A 12,179-nucleotide genomic window follows, 5' to 3' on the forward strand; every position below is an offset into this window, starting at 1 on the left:
GCTCAGTGCTAGATTCTGTCACATGCTGAGATGAATTCTGTTTAATAAAGAAATTCCAACGCACCCGGTTACCCTCGGCAAACACTCTCTGGGCAGCTTCTCTGGCCATGGCCTTGGCGATAGTATTGGGGATGGGGACTCCCTGAGGCTGTGGCAGGATCCTCTGAGGAGAGGGCGATCGGCGTGGCTGGAAGTGTGGCGGCTCTAGGTTAGGTCCGCGCATGGGAGGCAGCGGAGAGGGGGAGCGCTCCCAGGGCTGGGTTGGCCGCAGGCCCACCTCATGCTCTTTGGTTTCTGGCTCTCTGGCACTTACTAACGGCTTGGACTTGGGCATGGAGTGGCGCTGGAAATGAGGCTGGGGATGAGGAGGAGGGTGACGGATGGGCTGCGAGTGCGGCTGAGCATGGGGCAGTGTGTGGGGCTGGGCTCGAGGCAGAGGCTGCATCTGGGGCTGAGGGTGATTTGGGGGGTATGTTGATGGGTAAGGAGGATGGGTTTGAGAATGCACTGGATGAGACTGCGGGTGAGGCATAGTGTGGGGAGGTGCGGTGGTTCGGTGGGAGAGGCGTGGAGAGCCCAAGAGATTGTGCGGGATTATGGCCACGGGCGAGTCCTGGGACTCTCCTTGTGTTGACAACGTCCTTACAATGACTTCCCTGGCCTCCAGACACTGAATCCTGTTTAACTCCACGGTCACATAGTCTGCTGTGGGGTACAAGACCTCTGCTATCTGCATTCACAAAGGAACCAGAGAGTCCTTACCAAAGGGCATTTCAGAATGTCAGCATGCAAAAGTACTTACTTTGAAACCATATCATCATACAAACATAACTACATGCAGTAACCCTAACCCTAACCCTCTCATCAGTTGGCTGAAGAGAAATACCTGATTGTTCCATATTATCATAACATACATATATGTGGATGTTGGAGGTCCAGTTAAACTTTAACCTTATCTCTCTATCCAGCATGTTTGTTTATTTTAATTAAACTGGACACAATCGTGGTTGATAGAAACAAACACAACACAATCAATAGCTCCCTGTGGAAAAGGGATGCTATAGTGGAGTAATGCTTGTCCCTGGGGGCTGGATATCACCCTTATATCTTTTCTCCAGGAGATGGCAATAGAGTACTACTCACAGAAGTTACCACTGAGGAAAGCAAACGCTACCTTTATCAAGAGCTGTACTGCCTCAAAGTCTCAAAAAATGATTTGTTCTGACATTTTGTACCTTTTGTCCCTTTGTGCACACAGCATAGCCAATCACACTGGCCCCGTTGGAGGTTCCTGAAGGCGTCAGGGGCGGCGGCTTCCATCTGACCTGCAGGACCCCAGGAGTCTGACCACACTGGACCTGCACCTCCTGGGGAGGGAGAGGGGGCCCTGGGGAGCACAACACACACACTGGATAAGGAGAGAAAAAAAGACAGCTCAACAGCAGCTGAACCATTTCCGCCAATTTGATAAAAAATTTATGTGCTGACCTCAGTACTATGGATTTCTCACATACAGTAACCATTTCACAGTGGTAAGAAATAAGGATATCCTCATTGTAGGAGAAATGTGTCATATGCCTCAATCTGAAGCCCCACACTGTATACAGCCTAACATTGTGCTGTTACCAAAAACTGAATGGAAAGAAAACATGATGTGAACTAAATTCTAAATTATTCTAAAAGCATTTTCAATTCCAGTGAAATGAAGAGCTAGAGACACTGACAGCTGAATGGACTATTCTTGTAATTTTGTAATTTGCAATATGATATTTTAAATATTCATACTCATCTGTGCAGGGTCATAGTTTGTATCTCAAGATTCATTCACATGCATGTTGGGCAGATGTGTTACATTGGTTGAAAAAGCCAAGTTTGCCAACATTCGGCCTTCAGTGAATGTACAGCAATATCCTGTTGCCAGATTCACAATAACAGTATTCTATGGAGCATCAAAAAAAATCTACAATCTGTCAATGCTGCTTGCATACTAAACAACAAACCCATCTGTGCAGTGCTGCTGCTCCCCTGCAGTCACACAGTGAGCGAGAGGGAGCAGATGCAGTCAGCAGTATCTCCAAGCTGCAATGTGCAGCTGTGTGTGTGTGGGTCCGAGAATCGACATTAATGCAATCTTAATCACATTTCTGCACTGACTGTCAGCAGACAACACACACAGTCTTGGAACAGCGGCAGTGGCTGTTTGGGGATTTCATTTCCTCTTGTCATATTCAAACTACACAAGTTAAAAACAACAAGTTCCCCTGAGAACTGAAATGAGTGATTAAATGAATATTTCAGTGGAGCAGCGTTCATTGATACTGGACACAAACAGCAGATACTGATATCCAGGCAGGGAATTGGATGCTGCTCCCTGTGACTCATATTAATAAAAAATGCTGTATCACTAAGAACTAATGAAGTCACTTGTTTGAGGAGCACATGCTGAGTGTGAAAGCCTAATATAGTGCCTCCAGACACTGTCCTCCTTATTGAGTTGTCCGCCACAGATACTGAGACTGTTTCAGAGGCACCTGATTAACATGTTCAATAGATCATTTAATGAACTCTCAGCATGTTAGCTCATCAGCTGCCAACAGAAAATGTCAATTCAAACTTCAGCATCACTCTTTCTTTTTATTGCCCTCTTATGTCCTTCCTTAATTCCCTTCCTTTCACCTTTTTTCTACTCATTACTTGACTTAATAATCTCTCTGTTATGTCCTGAACCATGTTTCATCTGCGCTCACAATTGGCTAAATACACTGTGCATAGACTGTGACGTACACACACAAAACAGTGCCATAAATGTAGCTGGGTCAGGAGAGACTCACTATTATTACATTCTCACTTTAAAAGATCTCCTGTAGCAAGACAGCCAGGCTGTGAGACCTGAGTTAAAGCTGGCAACAGCAAAGCATCAACGAGCCTCATGGGAGAAGAAATCCCAGAGATCTACGCTCACTATTTACACTAATTTGGCTTTGAGAGACTCTTGTTTCCAGTGTTATGTAGTTCTGTTCAGCGAATGCTTCTTCAATGTTTTCTCATTGCACATTTCTTTTTTTTTCTACCATGCATGTGTCTTATCTCAGTAGTACACACACAAATCCTTGAGGGCATTCTAAAAGTGGCTGGGGAAAAATGAAAATGGCAGAGATGTTTGTCAGGTTTGTAAATGTAATGGGCTTGAAGCGTATGGCTGAGTAAATAAACAGATTACTGTATTGGATGTAAATTATCAGATGGCTTTCATTGTGAAATATCAGATGACTTTGACACAGAACAGACTATTAGACTACAAGAATGGCAATCAGATTGGGAGTAATGGGAGAACAAAGTTAACCCTTTTTTATAAATACAGCTTACCCAAAATACATACTGACTGCAGCCACAGAGCTAAAAACTCAGACTGAGTGCTCTCATTAACTGTGTTTCCAGCCAAAGCAGGAAGGACTATGTTACCTATACCTACTCAGCACCACACAGCAGACAAAGTTAGCAACTAGATAGTAATAATAGTGGAGTGTTTTGCTGCTAAAATGGCATTAAAGAGAGCTAAAAGAAGATACAAGGAGTGAATGTTGGTCTTTTACCAGGTGATAAAACTATCTCCAAATGAATACTAATGTTGCTTTGTGTATAGTGTATGAGTTAATAAGAAAATATATTTTATTAATTTTTTAATTCATAAGTTAATCTAAGCAACTTGATACTGCCCCAAGTGGCCAAAAAAATCAGGTAATGCAACTTTAGGTATAATTTTAGCACAACTAGAATTAACTACAGTGGTACAACAAGACTAAAACCACACTAATGCTTTTGTGATGCTGAGATTGAGTCCTGCCTTGAGCTAAATGCTACATCTACATGCTCAAAATGATAATGCTAACATGCTGATGTTAAGTAGGTATAATGTTTACTATGTTTACTATTTTCATTTAATATGAGGACTTGCTAACATTTGCTAAATAGCATTCAAAAAAATGGAGCGTCATCAATCTTTCAGGATTTGATCAAAAGCTAAAGTATGATCGCACTAAATGAAAAGTCACGGGCTCACCAAAGTTATTAGAATTTATCCTGAGGGGGACACTAATCTCTGCACTAAATTTGATGCCAATCCATCCAACAGCTGTTGAGACAGTTCACTCAAAACCTCAAGGTGGCGCTCTGGGCTCAATGGATATGTATACCAAAATTCATGGCAATATTTCAGTCTGGACCAAAGATCAGTATTGCCATCCCTAGAGCCAAGCTAGTGTGACTAAAATGAATGGCTAAAACTCCCTGCATTTTCTGATGAGGACAAGTTCAAATGTGAGTAATGTGAGTAAAGGCTGACCTGCAGGCTGAGTGCAGAACTCCACAGAGATTTCCCTCTTCTCCCTTTGATCCATTGGAAGCTGCCAAGGCACCTGATGTGGCTGTGCCACAACTTTCACCTTGTAAACTGTCATGGGCTTCAGGTTGAAGAACTTGTACTTGTAGCCCCCCGCCTTGACCATGTCGTACTCTGCACCATTGAGGAAGATGGTGTGACTGTAGTTGCTGTTGCTGGGCATCCAAGAGAGCTCAGCAGAGACCTGCGTGATGCTGTCCACCCGAAGGTAGTAAGGTGCCACCACCACATCTTTCCCCACGAGCAGAGTGCACCGGAGCTCATCCGATGGACCCCGGTCGGTGATGCTCTGCACTGAGATACGGTAGGTGTTGGTGGCCAGATTGAGTTTTTCAATAAGAGACTTTGTCCTACCCCCGTAGGGGACACTCATGCGCACCTCCTTATCCACCAAGACATTGTAGCCACTGATGGAACCCCAGCCTGGTGGGACCACAGGAGGATCCCAGCCAATAATCACACTCTTGGCCAGTTGTTTAATCAGGGTGATGCGGCGGGGATAAGGCACAATGTCTTCACCGACTTCGTCAATGCTGACATCCAGGGTTCCTGTTCCATTGCTGGAGGAGCCCAGGAGGTCCATGCCCAAGCTGCTGGTGCTTAGACAGTCTAGTTTACTGTCAGACAGCAGGCTGCTTATGCCTGTTCCTGTTCCTGTGCCGCCCCCCAGTCTCTGAGACCCCAAGCTACTGTGGTTGAGGTAGCCAGGTTCTTTAGCCACTGTGTCCCTGTGTTGGACAGAGGGTGTCTCCTCATCTTGGACAAAATCCACAAAATTGGATGGAACGAGTCCCCGCTGTCCATCCAGCAGCTCTCCTGAGAAACAAACAAGACATAGTTGGTATTGTGGTGATATTAAGGACAAAAAAATAAACAATAACCAATGCATGTCAGACCTTCATAAAAGCCATCCTCATCCATTGTCCCGTAAACGTAGAGGTACTTTCCTGCCACCAGGGGAAGCTCTGCCTCAGGATGCTCATTAGGCCCATCATAAGGATTGTAACTATAGGAAAAAAACATAACCGCCAAAGTGTTGCAATTAATTAAATCTTTTACAACTGTACAATTTCACCACCAGAGGTTTTTCTTTATGTCAAACACCTCAATTCTCTAATATGTATTCCAAGGAAAAACAATTTGCTGAGTGCTGCTTAAGTAAAAAGTATGAAATTTGTTTCTATATTATTTTGTTGTTATTTTTTATCTTTTCTTTTTGTTTTTTGGTTTTTAGTTACAAGTATGACAGAGCTGATGACAGTGTGGGTTGAGAGCTCTGGCCCTGTTTCACATATTTGTGCTTTGAGGATTCCAATTATTTTTCTGCTGACAGGTCATTTTCTTTAGAGACAGAAATACTGAATCATCTTTAAGACCATAGCCTAAAGCTTTGTGAGAAAAAGCAAATAATCTCAGCAAGATTCATCCAGGACTTGTCTACACTGAGCAGCTGGTTCAGTTTACTGTAAAGAGGCATGTAAAGGCCACCTCTCTTAATTAGTACCCTCTTTTAGGACATTTATACTGTGTCACTTTGGTTTGGGAGGTCTTGTAATGTTAGCATAAAGCTCCGGTTGACACTTTGAAAATGCACTGAAATCAGAAAAAAACATTTACAGAGTTAAAGCACTACAAGGACTTTAAATTCTAATCTGCTTTATCAATTATATAGGGTTTTAAAACAAAAATAACAGATTATTTTTGTCTGTGTTCAGTGTTTCAAATGAAACCAGACATACTGTGAATAGTAGGTGGGGTAAGTAATTGTGTGCTGTGTATACATACCTGTACCGGGCAATACATAGACGGACCTTCCCTGTGAATCTTGGTTTGGATCTGGTGGTTGAGCTGAGCTCTTTGTCCATCTAGAGAAGGCAAAAAAGGTACAAATAATCATATTTTCAACTAATTTTCAAATGTTCCTTCTCTGTGGTTTCACCCCTCACCGCATATTCAGAACACAATGGTAGCAAACTTTCTACGATGAAATAATTTATCATTTTACATAGATGAAGGTAATAAACTAATTTGAACATCTTATATACCAAGATTTTAAGAGCCAAAATGTAAAATGATCCTGGTGTGTTTGCTCTCTAATACATCTTCCTTTGGTTTAACCTGACATCTAATCTCTTCATCTCTTCTTTTGTTTCAATTTTTCACCTCCTGTGCACTAAAAATATTATGACCAGTCCCAGTCTGCCTGAATGAGTAAAACCGGGAAGCCTCCTGCATCCCTGCTGTGTGGATTTTCTCTTGTTGAGCCCAAACACATTACTTAGATTAAAATGAGGCAGCATTTTTTTCCAGTATAACAAATGTACAAGAGTGGTAACTTGGTGTTGGTGGAAATTGATATACCTAACAAAAGGAAAACAGGGCAGAATAAAGCATCTAAACTCCTCAAAAAAAGTTTGGAAACGTTATTTCGGTCAATTATTTCTCTCATTTAATAATACCAGTTGGTATTGTATTTGATATCGTTGGAAAGCCTGATTAGTCACCTTTACAATGAGGTACAACTTTTAAGGAATCATGCATTTGTGAAATAAGCAACATGGTCAATGCAGTGAGATATCGGAATGAGATTCTGGAGCCAGTGGCGATCCCATATCTCCAGAATCTGGGACCTAACTACATCTTCCAGGATGACAACGCTCTCCCCCACAGAGCCAGGATCATCACAGAGTACTTCCAAAATTTGGGATTGGAGAGGAATGGCCTGCCACCAGTCCAGACCTCAACCCAATTGAACACATCAGCTTGGGTGTGCTGTACATGCTAGAGTGACCAACACAACCCTCATTCCTCATTCCTTAACACGCTGGTTGAGGAATGAAAATGCCATCCCATAGCAAAATGTGACCAGGATGGTGACCAGCATGAGGAGGAGGTGCCAAGCTGTTGTGGCTGCGTATGGATCTTCCACATGCTACTGAGGTCCCTGACAGTGTAAAATGACTAAAATGTAAAAATGGCCAATATGTGTTGTTTGTTCCTTATTACTGTGGGAGAGTGCAATCATCTAATCCACCAAGCATCTCAAAACAAGAGTGAACACCTACAAAGAGAATATTGCAGGGGATTTTGGCACATTTTTTGGGGGCGCTACCCACACGTTCAGCTGTGTTGCTCATTCCACAGAAGCGCGATCCTTACAAGTTCTACCACAAATCAGGCTTTCCAAGGACATACAATACAACACTAATCGGTATTATCAAAGGGGAGAAATAATTGACCAAAATAACTTTCCAAACTTTTTGAGGAGTTTACATTATTGGGGATTCTTCTCTATTGCAGCCCCACATTGTCACTCAGGAAGTTTAGACAGTCCTGCCTTGTGTAGCTTGAAGAAAGTTGCAATAAAACAGGAGCCATATGGGCTACAAACTGACATTATCAGATACCTCAGAGAGGAAAGCCCGTGCTGGGCTGCTGGCTCGACTGCGAGTGAGGAATGTTGGCTTGACAGAGAGGAGCTCGGGCTTGTCTCCACTGATCTGGAGTGGTCGAATAAACTCAGATATCAAAGATCTGCTTGTTGGAGCCTCATTGCCTGTGGAACAAACAGAACTTCTCTCATCAGATCCTCATATCACAATATAAGTGAAAAAATATCAAACTTGTGACAAAAAAATCAGACTACAAAAGGGTTAACTAAAATACTGTCTGTGCATTTCAGAGACGGATAGGAGAGATAAAGAATGAACAAAGAAATAGAAACATTCAAATATTCATTAGACTAGACTGTATGCTACTAATACCCTCTGCAATTAAAAGCAAAGTATTCTGCCAGTTCACCTGCTTGTTGTCCCTTTAAGGTTCTACCACTTGAAGAGATGTAATTCTCCTAATGTTTGTTGTGCAAGTATCATTTAGGTAGATATCTTACTGTACTATACTGTACAATATATTCTACAGTTTCCAATTACTTATAACCATACGTAATTAATTATAGTTTCATGGCAAGAGTTGCACAATAAATACTACTGTAATTAGTCAAGCATTTGTGTATTCAAGTTAAAAACAAACAGAGAACAGGTTTTGCCAGCTAGAGGCTATTACTCACTATGATTGATTATTTCATTAGCAGTTTGTGTTTACTGCAGATTAAGTCAGAAGCCTGGTCTCTCAGACTTGTAATTCAGCTGCATTTTTTTTTCACATCATTGTGAGGGAGTTGACTCCTCTTCTAATATGCATGGTGTTACTGGCCGCATCTCTCACATGATGGAAAGGATACATTTAATCAGTTGCAAAATTAATTTGGTGGCCTCTTATTTATTAACTTCAGTCGTATATGAGTTATATATATACATACACACACACACATATATGTATGTATATATATTAGCATCAGTAAGATCCTCCACATACCTTTTCCTATGGGGGCAGCCAGTCCATTGAGGAGCTGGGACAGGGATTTGTTGGGCGACCCAGGCGATTCACATACAGTTAAGGGTTCAGTGCTGAGGATATCAAACTTCCCAGCCTGAAGCCGGAACTTCTCCAGCTCTTTTGACAGGAGGTTGAACTGCTCACTCTGAGTCCGACATTTTTCCTCCAGTTCTCGGACTTTGGCCTGATGATGATGAGAGAGTAGAGTCATTGAGAGAGGAGTGAGAGACAGAGAGAGAGATAAAAAGAAGACAGACAGACAAGCAGATGGGGAAAGGAAGAGACAGGATGGAGAAAAGAGAGAAGCAAAAGAAAAAGAAAAATAAGGAAACCACAGGATGCAGAACTGAACATTCTGCACACAGAAATACTAGAGTACATACATATATACAGTAGGTATGTATACAAATATATACTTCTACTGTCTACACACAAATAGAACATGTAATGAAATTTTACTGTAGGACTTAAAACATATAGACCAGTCATTGCAGAGAAATACTTCTTGAAATGACTTTTTAACTACTACTGACAGTACATTATACAAATCACATGCACAACTACAGTAAATGCTAATAATACTGAAAATGAAAAAGCCCCTTGCTTCAAGACAGTATGCATAACCCAAACCACGCAGTGTCTTAGAGGATGAGCCTGATGATACTCTATGTTTTTACTTGCTGTCAAGTAATACCATGAAAAGACCAAAATCAACAGCACAAACACATATTCTCTTTGTGGCCTTAGCCTGGTACAGCTGCCATTTTATTGTGGTCTAAAAACACATTAATGTGCCACACTGTACATTAATGTACTGCTCCTGTAAATACTCACTACAGCACAAGATGTGTATTAATCTGCAGCTGCAAACGGTTACCAGCAATGCACTATTTAAATGTGAGTAATATTTGTTAAAAACTACAGTGTACAGTTGTTTCAGGGAATTACTTTGCATTTTTTAGATTTACCTCTTCAATGAGAAGGCAGAGAACCTCATACAAGGTTGGGCAGTTGAGAAATTCTGTTGGTAATGGCCTTTTCATGAGATTTGTTGACAATAACAAAAATATAAATTAACATCAGCCATACTTTAAGAACAGGAAACTCCACTGCGCAAAATAACACCAACAACTGAACACATTTGTTTGGGCAGGAGTAATGGAAATTCCAGGTGCTACAGCATGATTTCTCAGGTTGAATGATGCAATATGTCAGCAATCACTTCTCAATCTGAAACTGACAACAATCTGAACCAGAGATGCTCCAGAGGGCACTGAAGCCACCATGGAATTTTTTAGCACTGCCCAACACACAGCAACACCTGCTGCGACAGTGCTTTCTGTGCTGTTCTGTTAAAACACTACGTCCATTTCATGCAGACTGGTCGGTGCTGGTTATAACATGCTGTTAGCAAACAGATGACAAAAGAATTCCTGCATTTGTGAAATAGAATTAGTCAATTAGGTATTAGTTTAGTTATTAGCTGTATGGCAACTAGGCAGATTTTAACATGCTGGATAGCATACATGCAATGCTACAACAGAAAAGGATCACATTCATCAATATTTGGCAATGTGATCCTTTAATAACAATACAGTCTTGTACACTCAAAAAGCTGATACCTACTCTATTCATCAATATATAGATACAATGACTAATATTTAATTCTAAAATTAAAATGCACTACACATTTTACCTTACTAATTAAACAGATTTAATGCATTTGTTTATTGTAGTAATATTTTGCTGTTTGTTCACATCTAAACACACACTTAAAAAACATGTCTGGTCTTATAAATTGAAATTTGCATGCCTCAGTGTGTTGATGGGCTTTGATTATGCGGAATTGACGTCCGTCAGTGAGGCCCCAGGCATTCATCTTTAATTGAAGTCGATCCATATTCTGAAATTCTCTGAATCTTTTCATGAATTGTTAAGTGAGTGTAGCTGAATTTTTCTTTATGATCAAGTCAGAAAGACCTCCAGTTTATGCTGTCAGTCATGTTCCAGCCTGTCAAAAAGCCCTCCACTTGTGACTTTGCTTTGATGGGAAATGTGAAATATTGGTGGTAAAGCCCAAGAAAGATCGCTCTGAAGCAGCTCTGAATTGTTCTGAAAACCAAAAAGCAATGACCACACATTAAATCAGTTCATTCATCAACTGATGTATGCTTCATATTACCTCTTACTTTTTGACTACCACTTGTATGTTTATTACAACTCAAGACTGAGCTCATGATGAAAATTTTTTTGCAATGTGATGTTATATCACCACACACGCTGGGCCAAAGTGAACATGTGAGGGCCGTATGCCATATTGACTATACTAGGAAAGCTGTAAAAAAAATTAAAAATCAAGTAAATAAATAAAAGCAATTCTGAAATACCTGCATGCTGTCCAAGTGGTTCTGTATAAGCACAAACACACACCCGTACAGTGAACGGAGATGTAGGAAAGAAATAAAGCACAATTACACATGTGATCACTCATACACATCTTGAAAGCACAAGACTCTTGAAATTCCGGACTGCTCTGACACTCACGCATACATATCACCCTATTACAAGTCTAATAGAAAGATGAAATATATAAATAGATTAATAATGGTAGTCTGAAACATTTTGCTTGTTTTATTCATTTTTCTAAAAAAAAAGATAGAAGAAAAGAAAAGGGTACTTCACAAGTCAATTTAAGAATATTGTGAAAATAAATCTATATACTTTGCCCAGGATTCATATTTTTAAAAAAATGAGAACTAAGAAAAGGAGCACAAGATTAAGGTAGTGAGGACAAGAAGAGCAGGAAATGGCTCTAGGTATACACAGGTCTGCCCCAGGGCTGACTAGTCCCTTATTCTCCAGCAGCAACCACATAAACACACACAGTCAACTCCCCCCCAGAGTCCAGACGCTCACCTCTAACAGATGGACAGCGCCTTCATGTTCCTTTTTAGCCTCAACCTGAGCCTAGGAAACACAGGGTGCAGTGTTTCAGTTCACTTTCATTTATGTTGCAGTTTAGTTTCAGTTTTAAACACCAATGAAAGTCCTTTACAAACAAAATGAAAATGCCTCTTCATTCATTGGTGCGCATGGTGAAAATGGTGGAAAGGAAAGCCACCCTCTCTGTCCACACTGTGTAGGAGCAGTGAAGGATGAAACTTATGGGCAGTTTATTTCTTTTTCTCACATTTGACATTCACCAACCGTGACTTGATCTTAGCAGAAATTAAGTTTTATTTTACCACAACTAGCTAAAGATGTTGTAGCTTTTTTTTTTTACACCATTTTCACCTTCAATATTTTATGTTTTTTAAACCTATTTAATTATCAAAACAGTGTGTTATGCAACATAAAACAAGGCAAGAAAGTTAATATAAAG

General features: G+C 40.7%; 1 protein-coding gene across 3 annotated transcripts in view; it reads right to left on the bottom strand.

Annotated features, from left to right (window-relative positions):
- rimbp2b (RIMS binding protein 2b) overlaps positions 1-12,179 on the bottom strand; it is a 79,890-nt gene that overhangs the window by 15,010 nt on the left and 52,701 nt on the right. For all 3 annotated transcript variants that reach the window (XM_051075111.1, XM_051075113.1, XM_051075112.1), the window contains exons 10-18: positions 11,714-11,764; positions 11,185-11,205; positions 8,777-8,981; positions 7,807-7,955; positions 6,185-6,264; positions 5,296-5,405; positions 4,343-5,215; positions 1,236-1,387; positions 65-730 (exon numbers count right to left, since the gene is read on the bottom strand). In XM_051075111.1, the coding sequence (XP_050931068.1) occupies positions 65-730; positions 1,236-1,387; positions 4,343-5,215; positions 5,296-5,405; positions 6,185-6,264; positions 7,807-7,955; positions 8,777-8,981; positions 11,185-11,205; positions 11,714-11,764 (2,307 nt within the window). The remainder of the gene's footprint in view (positions 1-64; positions 731-1,235; positions 1,388-4,342; positions 5,216-5,295; positions 5,406-6,184; positions 6,265-7,806; positions 7,956-8,776; positions 8,982-11,184; positions 11,206-11,713; positions 11,765-12,179) is intronic.

This window comes from Lates calcarifer, linkage group LG13 (genome assembly GCF_001640805.2).
Source record: "Lates calcarifer isolate ASB-BC8 linkage group LG13, TLL_Latcal_v3, whole genome shotgun sequence".
In the NCBI taxonomy this organism is placed as follows: Eukaryota; Metazoa; Chordata; class Actinopteri; family Centropomidae; genus Lates; species Lates calcarifer.